At 41.5% G+C, this 16,267-nt stretch overlaps 1 protein-coding gene across 1 annotated transcript in view; it reads right to left on the bottom strand.

The window, feature by feature from the left end:
- LOC144074367 (nucleus accumbens-associated protein 2-like) overlaps positions 1-16,267 on the bottom strand; it is a 56,497-nt gene that overhangs the window by 3,610 nt on the left and 36,620 nt on the right. Inside the window, exons 5-7 of the mRNA XM_077600763.1 lie at positions 9,463-9,639; positions 6,665-6,770; positions 6,502-6,599 (exon numbers count right to left, since the gene is read on the bottom strand). Of these exons, the coding sequence (XP_077456889.1) occupies positions 6,502-6,599; positions 6,665-6,770; positions 9,463-9,639 (381 nt within the window). The remainder of the gene's footprint in view (positions 1-6,501; positions 6,600-6,664; positions 6,771-9,462; positions 9,640-16,267) is intronic.

Here is a 16,267-nt window from a genome sequence, read left to right as displayed (position 1 = left end):
TTAGAGTATAACACGCGGCCCGGTGGCACTAGTAGTTTGTACCAAAAAAACTGAAGCAAACTTCGGGTGCGCGTTATACATGAGGTCTTCACTTTTATGACCCAACTCTTGTCACGCCCGAGATTTCAGACACAGCGGCAGTGTTCTGTCAAAGTGTTCCAAAAATGTATTAAAACTGCGGCTATCCCAGGGAAAAGGCTCCGATGACCGGCAGGGCATGGAGGATAAACTCCCCAGAAGAAAACTGGCCCAGGGCATGGCAAATAAACGCTTAAAAATTCCCTTCTAGAAGGGGCGAATGTACACTTAGAAAAATGCTGTAGCTTTTCAGATTCTATTCTAAAGCGACTAGCGCGCTTCCAAATGCCGCCCAGGGTGCTCCTTTCCCGCGGAACAGAGCCCTTGGAGAAGGGGTACAGAATCTGGACCTGGACCTCCCTGGCCAGGTTATTTCAATGGATTTCACTGACATGATTGAACCCCATTCGAATTTCACACTAAAAGACCATTTCCTGCACCCACAGCTCCATGGACTGCTGCTGAAATTCCAGGCCCACCTGGACTCAAACAACAAACCATCAATTTCTCTCATTTGAGAGAAAGACAACCAGACGCTCCCTTCAAAATGAATGTTTGCAAATCTGTGTGGTTAAAAGTAATTCAACGAAAATGGTCTGAACCCAGGTGGACAGGTCCCTTCCGGGTCATTGAGTGGACAGGCACAGCAGTACGCCTTGAAGGAAAGGGAGACACGTGGTTCCACATCTCGTCCACACGACTCGCCAGATCTGCCTCAGGCTCAGCCATCTCTCCATCTGAGGACAACCGGAAAACCACGTCTTCTTCAGTGCGGCCTGGCACCCGTTGATGACATCATTTGACAATGGTTGATTTCACAGTATACTGGCAGAAAAATCCTGGTGAATCAACCTCAGTCTAACCCCAAGGTCCTGAAGAAGCCGACTGTGCCCCAGCTCTACTTAGCCTAGAGGAAATGCCGCAAGATTTCTCTCCATAATGTTCAACATGAGACTCTTTGACGCAGACATTGGCAGGGATGGCCATCGCCTTAGCGGTCGTCATCCTGATAAGGCCAGGAGTCGCCGTAGAATGCCCCATCCTGACTACCAAAGGAGAATGACGAATGATCCCAGGAAATGCTCAAGTCACATTTTAATTAGCTAAAAAGTGTGGATGTGTTAAGTACTCTTCTAAAAAATGGATGCGTTAAGTACTCTCTACACAAAATTTGTAAAATTAAAAAAAATCGTGATGTCTTCCTTGTACTGCGCAAATTTGTAAAAAAAAAAGTGCACTATTAGATGAAAATTGTGCGCCACTAAAAAAGTCGTACATGTGCTTAGTACCCCACACGGTAAGGCCTTAGTTTTAGGACTGATTATAAATAAATTAAGGATCCAAATTTACTAACATTTGTGTTTGTCTGTCTGTGTGAATGCTAGGAAGTAACATAGCCAGGAAGACTCTGTGACTCTTTCCAAAGTGAATTAAAAGAACGATAGAGGAACGAGAAGCAAAGAATTGTCCACGATATAATAGTAAAAACCTGAATGGACACCTTTAGCCCGTCCCAGGTTACATACAAATAATTGGCTTTTAAATGGAATGAAGATTAAAATATAAATTTAGACTGACAGTTGTACTCCTCGCTAGGAGCAATAGAAAACATTAGTGTTGCAATTTTGAGCAGAATATTCCTCAAGTTACACCAGACAATGCGGATTGCAGGGATTTTAACTTAAAACTCATTAAACTTTAATTAGGGACAGTTCAGCAGACAAAAATTTCACAGGTGACAGTAAATTCGACAACAATTGAGGATGTAGACTTATTGTGAATAGAATTTACGTGAGGAGATTGATTTGCTTGTAACGTGATTGTCTATAATGTGGGAAATACATAGCGTTTTCACAGACCTATGTGCGTATTTTGAAAAGTGACTATGGGATCGCATCAAAGAGTTGATGTGTGTTTTATCGTGTGTTTTTCTTGTTGATTGTGAAATGTGAATTGTGCTGCATGGAAAAGTCATATTCAGATAAAAGATACTTTGGGACTATTTGGCAAGTTGCCTTATGCTGTTGTCACTCACAAAAGAGAAAAAAACAAGACGCTGCGATTTTGTGGAGCCGTCAACGAGTGCGGACGACCCAACGTTGAAAGAATTATAAGAAGTGTGCCAAAATAGAGCAGTAAAATCATCAGTGCCTTTGTCAACATTCGGGAAGAAATCTGTTTGCGCGTTAATTTGTGATTCAGATTAGAAGAATGATTTCTTTCAAACTATGGTGTGCAGGCTCTCCAGGGTTATTAATTGCAATAAGGGACTCTGGACGGTAATCGCAGTGTTATTTCTTAAGATTAGCATTGTTGTAATTTTTGATATCTCTAATAACAATGGATGATACAAAATTGATATGAAAATAGAAAATTATCAATGAAATTCAACATTTTAATGTAAAGACATTGAAGTATTATTGATTGATGACTTCTGTCCTGCAAAATTTAAGTTAAAAAGCTACATGGTGTATATTGAGATAATATATGAAAGGATATGGGGAGTAATGTTGCGCTATGACTGGCCATCACATTCAACCGCCCTCTGAATCTCAAAACAAAAGTGATAATCTGCTCTAATGGGTTGGACAAATTAAAGTTGCTATATCAAGAAATTATAATGGAATTAATAATATAAAGAATTGATTGTTAAATGATATAAAATGTGGATAATCCGTGTAATTTAATGCACTTGTGGATGCCACAAAGTCATAAGTTTCAGAAATTGGTGTAATTATTTCAATCAGATAAGTTAAACATTTCCTAATTATAATGATTAAACTTGAAAATAATGAATTCAGGGTTTTTAAGGCAAGTGTGAAAATAAATTCAACTGATTTGCTAACTCATTAATTCATTCATCTTCCATACTGCCCGGCCATCTTTGAAAGGGTTGCGGGGGTTGCTGTAGCCTAACCCAGCTGTCTTTAAGTGAAAGGCAGACTACACCCTAGACTGGTCGCCAGTCAGTCGTAGGGCACACAGAGAGACAAACGACCATCTGCACTCCCAATCATACCGCCACCAGTGGGAATCGAGCCCGTGCCTGAAGTCAGGCGAGTGAACCTCTACACCACAAGGCAGGGGTCGGCAATAAATAATTGGTAGCAAATTATTGCAGTATTTTGCCATAAATATATTTTCAATTGGGCTATCACGATGTAAATTTATTTATGTTTATGCTGAAAAATTATAAATTATTGGTCACCGAACCAGATTATTTCCAATAATTTTCCTTAGTCATTTTCCGTAGCGTGCGAGAAATTCGCAAATGGATGCACGCAAAAAAACACGCCTGCATGCACGTTCCTCGCATTTCTCCATGCATTCAAGGTCAAATGCTGTGTGCACTGTGCACATGCGCACACGCCAGTATTGCATGTGCATGCGTAATCCACCACAATGTGGCTAATTATTGGTCGGGATACTTAGAGCAAGTTGATTGGCTCATGCATTTCCCCACGTTGAACGCACGCATTGAACAAAGCGCTGGTGAGACTCCATTTTGGGATCGCGAGTTCGTCTCTTGTATCATATCATCCAATCCTCCTTCGGAAGGTTCCCCATAGTTTTCTATTTTTTCATATAAATCTACAACCGCAAACCCAAAAACCGCAATTTTCTTCTTGATTTCGGATGGGAACTTCTTGGTTGTAGTCCCAGGGGTCTTCAAAATTTAATTTTTGGGTTTTAAATCAATTTTTCGCATTAAAAAATAATAACAATTTTCTCACACTAAGCGTCAATATAATTTTCGCGCAATTATTGAAATATATTTTGATTAATTCCTTACAGTGGTGTACCGAGGGATTTTGCGCCCCGGAGCAAGTTCTACACGGTGCGCCCCCTCAATGTCAGAACTCAATTATAAAGGTAGTCAAATGTGATAAATTTCCTTGAAACTTAGCGAGATACACACCAATTTTCTTTTGTCAATTTGCAAAATATTAAAAACTGGATTTAGAAATATAATGCAATAATTTCAGTTACAGTGAAAATTTAAATATATTTATTTTCTGGGGCCAAAATTAAAAAAGTTAATTTGCGAGACAAATATATTTCTGACACAAAAATTAATATTGTCCAGGCCCTGCGACAAGGCGACTCACAAAATTTTAATTATAAGCATTAAATGAGACTTTATATCAGATGACTTTGACTAAAACCCTAGAGTTTGTTATCAAACTCATTTTTTGAGTTAGCCCGGCGGATGAGTGGTTAGCGCATCGGCCTCACAGTGGGAGTCCTGGGTTCAAATCCAGGTCGGTCCACCTGTGTGGAGTTTGCATGTTCTACCCGGACCTGCCGGGGTCTTCTCCGGGTTCTCTGGTTTCCTCCAACATTCCAAAAACATACATTGGACACTCTAAATTGCCCCTAGGTATGAGTGTGATAGTGAATGGTTGTCTGTCTCCTCGTGCCCTGCAATCGGTTGGCCACCGGTTCTAAGTGTTCCTCGCCTCTGGCTCGAAGTCAGCTGGGATAGGTTCCAGCACCCACGTGACCGTAGTGAGGATAAAGCAGTTCAGAAAATGAATGAATGAATGAATAACAGAATAAAAACATTAGTACATAATACAAAAAAATGCACAATACCGTGTTTACTCGCATATAAGTCAACTCTGTGTAAAACCCGCACCCTTAAAATTGCCTTAAAATTGTTGAATTTTACAACTTCTCGCGTATATTCCACCCCCTGATTCACAATTTTCACCTCCATATTCATAGTTTGAATAGGGAGTACAAATGTGTTACTTTGAAGGGGAAATCATCGCACGTGGTATTTCTAAGATAATGTATGGATCAAAAGTACATGATTAGGGTCAATATCATAAGGAAGTTAATATGCCTGTCTTTGTAAATGCAAAATATCCATTTTTTTTAAATTTGAAAAAAGAAATAAGTCTATCCTGATGAAATTACAATTTTCTTACCAGAAGTTTAAGATGTTGTTACGGCCAAATTGCTTTTAATGTCGAAATATCACACATTTTTCGATGGTTCATATTACTGCAATAGTTGTCATTTTCGAACAAGAAATAAAAAGAAAAAAATCAATGCGGAATTTTGTTTTATTCCAAAATCACAAATGCATAATTTCCTTTCAAAAAGCAAGTAACGTGAGCAGAACCAGGAAGTGTGTCCATACCGGTATAGTGTTCACCAAGTCTCTGGGTGCAATAATAACATGAGATACAAATTACGCAGGTATCAAGGCTGATATTTTAACGATCGACCGCAAGACCTTCGATCAGCCTTAAATACTATTGGGATGTGCTGACATGGTAAATGCTACAAATCTATCAAGGCTACTCGCCGCTGGCCAGTTACAGCACGTTTATTACTGCGGTGGGTTGGTGAAGCCATGAGTGAGCGGTGGCAAGCCCAAGTGGGTTTTTCACCTTTTATGCAAGATATGGTTTATTTTATTTCTTGAATTTAATTTATAGACATCAAAATAAATGTTTTTTAGCATTTTATCTGTTTATCTTTTCTCTATTTTGAAATAAATGACCGTATTGGCCGCATTGACTTGAGTCATGGCATCATGGCGTCATGGCCTTATGGTGTTTCGTCTTTGTCATCTTGCAGTTTCGTGCATGTCGTCTTTTTAGGTACACGGTTGATTGGTCGCCAGTCTTTTGGTCGCCGATCTTTTAGTCGCCCAGAAGGTAAGTGATAATTACCATTTAAATCGTTGCTCAAATTCCCTAAATACAAACTGCGAATTACTATTTAGTCATACTTAATGCCCTAGTAATTATTAGGCTAAAGAAAAGCTCCAAATTTCCCGGACTTTTATTGTATTTTGTTGGAGAACTTGTTAAGACCCTGACAGACGTAGCTTCTCAAAGGGACAACGCATTTACAAACAAACTCATACACTCACACGTCGGCTCAGTAAAACTGCTCATGGCCATTGTTGGCTTTTATTGATGCGTAGACCGTGTTGTTATACCTTGTTTTGTCGCCGGTCTTTTGGTCGTCGGTCTTTTGGTCGGCGGTCTTTTGGTCGCCCGTTGTCGCGGTCGGGGCGACTAAAAGACCGGCGACCAAAAGACCGGTGACAAATCGACCGCACAAGGTCTTTTTATGCGCATATAAGCTGTAGCCTCGATTCAGTCATCATTTTTTTGTCCGACAAATGCGGCTTATATGTGGTAAATACAGAACTTGGAGCCGTGTCTTTGAACTCTCTAATGGCCTAACATCACTCCAGCAAATAAGTTTTGGTGTTTTTTTAAGTCAATTAGCAACATGAGTCCCCTTTGGGGGGAATCCTTAATACGGTGGAACCCGATAAATTGAGTTAGGGTTAGCCCAGCACTGGATAATCAAAGTATCTACCAAGTGATCTGAGGTTGAAAGTAAACAATTGGTAACACAATCAGCCACTTGTCTGAATTTTCTTACACGTCTTACGTTTGACGTTGTTCAGCACTCGGTTGTCCAGCGGCTTTCGGCTGGGATCGTTGGTGGAGGAGCGGATCCCCGTCCCGCAGCTATTGGCCAGGGTATTTCTAAGGATGTCACCGTAAGCCCATCAGTGTGTGACAGTGCAAACATTTCCCGTGGCTGAGCTAACCTGTCAAAGAAAGTCGCCAGCAGTCTCCTGAGCAGGACTTTGTGTTTAACCCCCGCACAAAGGTGACAGTTCATCAGCTGACCGCGCGTCATCAACACACCCGAACCTAAACTTGCCCGCACACAGAAGAATTAGTCACCATCTTAGTAGTGTTGCACCAATACTATTTTTGGTCTTTTTGATACCAGGTTTTGTGATGGGGAAGGGGGATAACATATGTTTGGTTTTATTACTACATTACCACCTAGTTCCATTAAACGCTTGAATTAAAATCTATGGCTTGATATTAAAATGAAGTATCTTAAATATTATTTCTCAACTCATTTTTAAAAGAGTATTTTACAATGTTATTGAGTCAAAACATCTGGTGTTTACTTAAATGTCACTATTCAAGTTGATAGACCTCCAATCCATTGGAAGTGGGAGGGTTGGCAGCGAATAGACATTTGTTGGTTAACTCACTGCAAGTCCTCCTGCTTGAAATGGATTGGACGCTTGCAACTGATAAATTTATTACAATTTACGGCAGATGCATGAAAAGACCTTACGTCGTCCTGACCAACATGGCATCATGGCAGCCATCTTGGTAGCGGTGATGTTCATTAAAGTGATTAAAATAATACTAAACTACTGCATAATTCCTTTAAAACCATCAATTAAAGTCAATGGATTGACATGAAAATAACGTATAATAAAGTTATTTTTCATGGCAGCGTGTATAGCTGGTGCCCATCTTGGCTCAGACAACTGCCATTTGAAAGGTAGATCTTGAAAAGTAAATATTAAGCAACATCTGCACGATATTTCTTATGACTTCCCATACCTATGGCATCATTTTATTAGTATTAGTGCAACACTACTTTATCGTACAGTGGTACCAATACTTACGAAATTAATTGTTTCCAGAACTTGTTTCATTACCTGTATTTTTTGGAAGGAGAGCAGTATTTTATTGTGACTGGATGTTTCGTCGAAAGACGTTTGGTCCCCGGACGTTTGGTCGACCGGACGTTTGGTCGACCGGACGTTTGGTCGACCGGACGTTTGGTAGAACGGACGTTTGGTAGAACGGACATTTGGTAGAACGGACGTTTGGTCGCCGGATTCGCTCGCTGTCAAATTATGACAGAGAGTTTACTGTTGATATTTTGATATTAGATATTTAGATATTAAACTCACTCTGTCTCATGATTATAATTTTGAGAGCTGGTTTCAACAGTAACAACCCGGCGACCAAACGTCCGTTCTACCAAACGGCCGGTCGACCAAACGTCCGGGGACCAAACGTCTTTCGACGAAACGTCCGAGTACCGTATTTTATATGTAAATTATGTAATTAATTCCAAAATACTAACCAACTAAACCTTTTAAAAATTATGGGTGTCCCAATTTTGTAGGAAAGATGTAAGAATCACACATAAATGAGAGAAAATTATACAAAAAATGATTAATTATTGCATAAAAATGAATAACAAAAAAAATTGTATTCGTGCAAATGAACGTTAGGCAACACACAAGGCACCACGAACACATGCACATAAACACATCAAAATACAGTCATACCTCTACTTATGAAATTAATTGGTTTCAGAACTTTTTTCTTAACTTGAAAATTTCATAAGTAGAGGTGTACTTTATATGTAAATTATCTAATTATTTCCATGGTCCTCACACAACTACCAACTAAACCCTTTAAAATTGGTCAGTGTCCCAATTTTGAATGAAAGATGTGAGGTAACACACAAAAATGAGAGAAAATTATAAGGAAATGATTTGTCTTAAAATAAATAAAGCATATGAAAATGTGCCCTTCACCGTTAAATAGTTCCCTCTGGGGCCGTTATTATGGGAGACGTAATACCCGTGTTTGTCCGACAGATGGCGGCACAAACCCGTTCTACCTGGGCCGGAAGCTGTCCACTTTGTACTACATTTTAGACTTTTACCTGTGCCCTATGTGTGTGTGTGCTAATTAAGGGCAATTAAAATCAATAATAAGGGGAGCATTTAGTCGAGGTGGACAGGTATGTAAGAGAGAATTTTGAAACATGGATAGTCGTTGTTGTGAGACAGCCAATTGAATTGAATGCTTTTATTATCATTATATGAGATAGAATGAGCGATGAAATGAGAGCCCAGTAGAGGGTAGCAATGTTCTAAAATGAGAATCAATGCTTCAGCGACAATATTTTCAAAATAACATAAGGGGTAAGGAAATTCATTTATTTTTGGGTGGATTTCATAACTTGGATCATTTTCGTATCTCGAGTCACTCATTTGCATATAAAAGATTTCGCAACCTGAAAAATTTGTTCCTGGAGGCATTCATAAGTAGAGGTATGACTGTAACTTCAATTTATGAATTCAAAACAACATAGCTTAGAGAGAAGTTGCAATCTCAGTCATAGATGGATAACAGAGCCCTCTTCTTTATTTTATTTGAATTAGTAATTTTATATAAAGAACAAAGTTGCTTTAACCACACTCAAAAAACTAACAAAAACGGAGGGTTGTTTGTGGGAAACAGCCAATGTGAGACCAGCAGAGTGTAATTGATTGTCAAGAAGGATGCAATGCTACCGCAACAATTTCAAAATAAAATAACGGCTACAGGAAATGTATTTACGTTTTGGAGTATTTCATAAATTGAATCTTCTTTTTGTATATTGAAACAGTAATTTCATATCAAAGGTTTACGTAACCAGAAAATTCAGTATGTAGAAACGTGTATGTAGAGGTACCACTGTATTTCAAATGTTGCTCAGCATCCAGTTTTTGTAGCTGTTTCTGGCACCCACCTGCCACCAACTCAAGCTTCTCTCCAGGGTCACCCTCAGCGTAGAGTGCGGGGTGGCACCGATAACCGATTTGACTGATCAGACTGGCAGGGAGCACCACGTTGTCTCCACCCATTATTGCGCAGGTGTGCTGCTCGCCAGTCAACTGCGGACGAAATGTTTCCAGTGTCTCGGCACCTGTACCGACAAGACAAAACAAGAACAGAAAAGACGACATTTTCTTTGAACCTACCCACTTTTCATGTCGGCAACACTCATGGGAGAAATTATTATGAATTGGCTTTTAAATGAATTGCAGAGACTATAAATATGTAGTTTCTGCGTTTGGCTTTGTGTTTCACCTTTGAAAACCATTTTTCTTTCTGTTACGCAAAGATGAAGACCAGAGAGCTGTTGACGGGACAAAAGCTACCTATTTTGAAGCTGAGAGAAGAGTAAAAACCGAGCCGAACTATTGCACAAACATCAGCATAGCCACTACAACAATTTGGAATGTTTAGGGGAAAAATAAACTACTGGTGTACTGAGCATAAAATAATCAAAAAGGAGTTGATGACAGAAACATACAATAATCCCTCGAATATTGCAGATAATGTAGACAAGGCCGCGATAATCGAAAAATTGCAAAGTAGATTATCCCTATTATCAGTACCATACTACATGCCTATACAAAAATACAAGTGAAGTACATTTATCAAGAAGTATATTTATTAAATATTAATGTTATATGCATATGAAAAGACTGTGATGTATAATTATCAAAAAAATCTAAAAAGAAATAAATGGAAATACTTTAAGTACTGGGCAGCCTGGCAGCTGAGTGGTTAGCGCGTCGGCCTCACAGTGGGGGACCTGGATTCAAATCCAGGTCGGTCCACCTGTGTGGAGTTTGCATATTCTGCGTGGGTTTTCTCCGGGTACACCGGTTTCCTCCCACAGTCCAAATATGCATGGTAGGCTGATTGGACACTCTAAATTGCCCCTAGATATGAGTGTGAACGTGAATGGTTGTTTGTCTCCTTGTGCCATGCTGACCACCAATTCAGGGTGTCCCACGCCTCTGGCCCGAAGTTGGCTAGGATAGGCTCCAGCACTAGGTTAGGATAAAGCGGTTCAGAAAATGAGAAAATGAGAGACTTTCCAGATTTTTGAAATGGTGGCGCACACGGATGCAGCGGCTTTTTGCTCTCCAGTTTGGTGTTTTCTTTTCTCAATCCTATCGTTATTTACCAACATCTGCGAGGCAAACTCTTCCTACAGTCGCCACGACTTAATTGCTATCGGAAGGAGATGCGATATATCCGATGTCACAACGAACTACCAATGAACCTACGATATCCCCGAGGGCATCTCGAGACCTCCGGGATCTCCGTGGATAGTCAGCCCACTCAAAGCACGTCGAAGGAGGCGAAAGCGGTGGAGAGAAAGGAGGCAAAAGCGCGGTTGTCGGGCGGGCCTTGCTGCTAAGCTAAGTCAACAACCACACCGAGCACCGCTTCCGAGTATCTTTTTGACCAACGCCAGATTCATCACCCACAAAATGGACGAGTTGGAACTTCGAATTGCCACCAACAGCTTTGTTAAGAACTGTAACATTATCCTCATCACGGAAACGTGGCTACACCAGCAAATCCCTGACGCTGCGGTTTCGCTTGCTAGCCGAACGCTTTTTCGGAACGATCGTTCAAAGGAACTAACAGGCAAAAGCAGAGGAGGAAGACTTTGCTTGTTCATACATAATGAATGGTGTGGTGACAGTAGGATCATTGACACTCACTGTTCCCCAGACTTAGAGCTATTGGCAGTACAATGTAGGCCCTACTATCTACCGAGAGAGCTAACGGTCATCATAGTAACGGCGGTCTATATTCCTCCTGATGCTAACGTCAACACGGCATTAAACCTCCTGCTAATGGCTGTAAACAAACAACAGCTTGACCATCCCGATGGAGTCTGTATTGTTGCTGGTGACTTCAACAGAGCATGCTTAAAGACTGTTCTACCTAAGTTTATCCAATACGTAAAATATCACACGAGGGGAGACAAAACTCTTGACCATGTTTATTCTAACATTAAACATGCTTACAAAGCCACTTCCCTCCCTCACCTAGCTGGATCAGATCACCTCTGTCTAGCCCTCACCCCAGCATACACTCCATTCCGGAGGCTAACAAGGCCACAAATTAAGACAATAAAAACTTGGCCCGAGGATGCCCTTTCTCAGCTGCAGGACTGTTTCTTCCGCACCAAGTGGGAACTCTTTGAACACGACAACCTCCAGGACTATACGGACGCTGTACTTTCCTATATCAAAAACTGCATGGACAATGTCACTAGAAATAAACAAATACAGACGCTCCCCTACTTACGAACATTCAACTTACGAACAACGGTACATACGAACATGTCTGCAAATTGCGTTTAAGTCCAAAAATGTTCGCAAGTCCAATTTTGTATTTCGCGCCTTTTTCGGAGTAGTACTTCTTTCCGCCGCTAATACCGACGCCTGGCGCTGTGAGAGCTCAGCTCACCCAGCATCTACCTTCTTCTTCGTTGCAATGCGGAAGTGCGTGAATGTATCTCCAGTGTGCAAAGAACCTTTTTCATTTGTATCATTAACTATCTCATGCATCCAATATTGAATATGGTTGGTAAAAAGCTAAAGGCTTCTATTGAGGGAGTTGCAAGGAAGAGGTAAGCCATTTCATTTGAAACGAGTGGCAATAATAACGAAGCTTGATGCGCGTGAGAGTGGTGAGCGTTTCACGGGCATTGAATCGTTCGACCGTCAGTACCATTTATAAACAGAAAGATCGAGCAGCAGGACCCAAATATTGAACGTTGCACAAAGTTTGCAAATCAATTGAATGATGCCATACAGTGCTACCGCATCATTTATGATGAAAAAAAGAAAACTGTGCAATCGTCATTAGGTTGCTTCTTTTGGCCAGTTTCTAATACATAAATCTCTCTCTCTCTCTCTACAGTACTGTACATATTCTCTCCATTTTATTAAATGTTTTTTTTTCAGTACAAACCAATGCGTGTTACTTATACAAGCCTTAAACATACAAATGCACTTATATAAACCTTCAATATACTTATATCGGCCTTAAACATAAATTATAATACAAAATATAGCACTGAATCAACTTACAAACAAATTCAACTTATGAACAATCGCTCGGAACCAATTGCGTTCGTAAGTAGGGGAGCGTCTGTACAGGTTTTTCCAAATCAAAAACCCTGGATGACCAAGGAGACACAGGCACTCATCAAATGCCGTAACACCGCTTTCAGATAAGGGGACAAGATGAAATATAGAGCTGCCAGAGCTGATCTGAAAAGATGCATTAAAAAGGCCAAGGCAGAATATACTAAGAAAATTGAGGACCACTTCACAGACAATAACCCAAAGAAGATGTGGCAGGGAATTCGACATATTACCAACTACAATAAGAATAATATGTCTGTTAACGCAGATGCCTCACTAGCGGAGGAACTGAACCGTTTCTTTGCCCGCTTTGAGACTGACAAATCAGACCCAGTCTCAACACCCCCGCCACTACCCTGCAGCAATACACTGAAGTTCCAGGAAGAGGAAGTGAGACTGGAAATACGGTCTGTGAATACCAGGAAGGCTGCTGGACCTGATGGAGTACCTGGGAAGGTGCTCAAAGCCTGTGCTGACCAGCTGGCTGGAGTCTTCACAAAAATCTTCAATTGTTCCCTGCAACAATCCATCATTCCATCCTGCCTGAAATCTGCCACCATTATTCCTGTCCCCAAAAAGCCAACCATCGACAGCATGAATGATTATAGGCCTGTTGCTCTCACGCCTGTGATCATGAAGTGCTTTGAAAAGTTGATAGCCCGCCATATCAGGAATACAATCTCTCCCTCAGTTGACCCTCACCAGTTTGCTTATAGAGCTAACAGGTCCACTGAGGATGCTATCACCATTGCTCTACATACAGCATTGAGCCACCTGGAACACCATGGGAACTACGTGAGGATGCTTTTAATTGACTATAGCTCAGCCTTCAACACCATGAAACCGGACATTCTGACTAACAAACTCTCCCACCTCGGACTATCCTCCTCCATCTGCTGTTGGATAAAGAACTTCCTAACCAACCGACCACAAACTGTTAGACTTGGTTCCCACCTTTCTTCCTCCATTACACTGAGCACTGGCTCCCCTCAAGGCTGTGTACTGAGTCCTCTTCTGTACTCCCTGTATACTTATGACTGTACACCAACCCACCAGTCCAACTACATCATCACATTTGCTGATGACACCACTGTGGTCGGACTCATCTCAGAAGGGAATGAGGCGGCCTATAGAGACGAGGTCAACAAACTGTCTTTGTGGTGCTTGATGAACAACCTCACACTGAACAACACAAAAACTAAAGAAATAATCCTGGACTTCCACAAACAGAGCAGAGATCTGGCCCCACTCCTCATAAATGGAGTTCGACAAAAAGGCCATGCAGAGAGTGATCAACACTGCCCAGAAGATCGTCGGCTGCTCTCTGCCCTCACTGGAAGATATTGGCAGCCCTCGTTACCTCAGCAGAGCCGGGAACATTGTTGGGGACCCGGACCACCCTGGTCATGACCTGTTCCAGCTGCTTCCCTCTGGCAGGCGCTACCGGTCTCACAAGGCACGGACAAAGAGGCTTAAGGACAGCTTCTTTCCCACAGCCATCAGGACTCTAAATTGCAGTAGCACGACACACAATCCCCTGTGTAACAACTTCGGGGTGAGGAAACATGAAGGACGTTGGGCGGCGATCTGCCTCCTGCTGGCTGACTAGGTAAGTAGGCAGACAGTGGGAGGTAAGTGACCCATTTTATTCTTTGTTGGCATCGGTGAGGCAAACCTCTCGCAGTCGCCGGGAGTTGGTTGCGCTCGGGAGGTGATGCGATGTATCCATCACGGCAGAATGCCAGCAAGTCTCAAACTATCACTTGGTTGGGCTCTTGCCTGAGAAAAGTGCACTTTTTGGAGAAGCACCTTCAATTTCGTCATACGCAGCTGGTTATGATGACAATTAGGCTTTTGTCTAGTCAATGATGATTACAAGCCTAAGTCTGATTTTATTTTTTATTTATTTATTTATTAAGTACTGTATTTACAGCGAAAATAGTTCCTCTCCACTTGATATAAATAATTTTTAAAAAAGGTTATTTGGAGCTTTAGTCCATGTCCTCTTCGTCAGGCATTGGATCAACAGGAGGAGCTTCTTTCTGCGAGAGGTTTTTGGCGCACAAGGAACATGGCGACATGACACTGTCAAGACGTTTGCCAAATTCAATGGCTCCAACCATGTTGTCATCAATCTCCTGGACCCGTAGTTGCAAACTGTGTGCCATATTGAAGATCTGCAGATGTCTAAAAGGAAGACCACATTCTTCATCTTCGGCCTCATTGTTTTCTGCAGCCTCTTCTTCACTCCTCGATTGGATCATTTTGACGAGGTCCTCATCAGGGGGGTGGGGGGTGGTGGCTTACTGAGTCAACTGTTGGACAACTTGTAATTTGAGGCATAGTATTAAATAAGCCTGCAAACTGCTGAGAGCCAGAGGTCTCAGCGTGGACCACGGGACGCAGACCGCGTCTGATGGCTGAACCTCTCACTTTGCAAAGGCTAACAAAGAAAGCTCGAGTTTGTCATCTTTGCATCTTTACAAGTCAACAGTCGTATCAGGGAATAGGTGAAAAGGTCTACCTCAACACATCCTCTTGTCATGCCAGCTTCACAGCCGTATGGTGTAAATACTTCATAATGCAGGTTCATTATTCCTAGTGGTTACCACTCGCTTGGTGTTCTTGGAAAAGGATATTGTTGTCATTTTCCAAATGTTCGTTTCTTCTTACTTGGTATAACGCACGGTAGATTTATTTATGACCCAATGGCATGCCACTCCATTAGCATATGTAGCAATGCGACTTTTTCAGTCACTGTCAACATGTCTCGTTTTTTTCTTGGGCTCATTGGATGGCCCAGGAGGCATTTTCAACGGCAACTGATAATCCAAATAAAGCTGGAAGTTTCATGGTAGCGAAGCTAATGGTGGAATTTTACACAAATGTTTCAATGTGAAAGCTCCAGTCAACATTATGGCGGACGTCGTCTTTATCCAAAAATAGAACTCTCTGATCGACTAAGATGGGTGGAAGCCACTGAAGAGCAAAGTGGAAGTTAAGTTTCCGTTTAAGTCCAGGCAGCGGGCACAGGCCATCGGCTTTATCCGGAAATATAGCTCTCTGATTGGAAGGCCGGCAGCCTCGGGGTAGCGAAGTTGATGGAAGAATTTCCCGGAAATGTTTCAAAGTGCAAGCTCCAGGAGACGTTACGGTGGACGCCATCATTTCTATCCGAAAATAGAGCTCTCTGGACAGTAAGACGGGTGGATGGTGGAGGGGTGAAGTTAATGTCCCCCCAAAACAATGATAGCTATAAAGATGAAGAACATGGTCTTACCACTTTCAGAAATCGGCAAGAAATTTTCAATATAGCTCACAGTTTGAAACAAAGTGTCCGAGAGATTGATGACAACATGGTCATAGCCATTGAATATGGCAATCGCTTTAACTGTGTCATGTCCTTGTACAAAAGCATATTTGTTCTAAAAAAACAACAACTGTCACAACATCTTGCATGTGCGCCAAAAACCTCGCGCAAAAGCTCCTCCTGAAAAAATCCCCACTGGCGCCTCCTGAAGATTCCATCGATGATCCAATGTCTCTCGAATCTGCCAAAAAAGACCTGGATTGAAGCTCCCAATAACCTTT

This window comes from Stigmatopora argus, chromosome 5 (assembly GCF_051989625.1).
Source record: "Stigmatopora argus isolate UIUO_Sarg chromosome 5, RoL_Sarg_1.0, whole genome shotgun sequence".
Lineage (NCBI taxonomy): Eukaryota > Metazoa > Chordata > Actinopteri > Syngnathiformes > Syngnathidae > Stigmatopora > Stigmatopora argus.
Note: the sequence above shows the minus strand (reverse complement) of the source record. Positions and strands in the feature narration are given on the sequence as shown.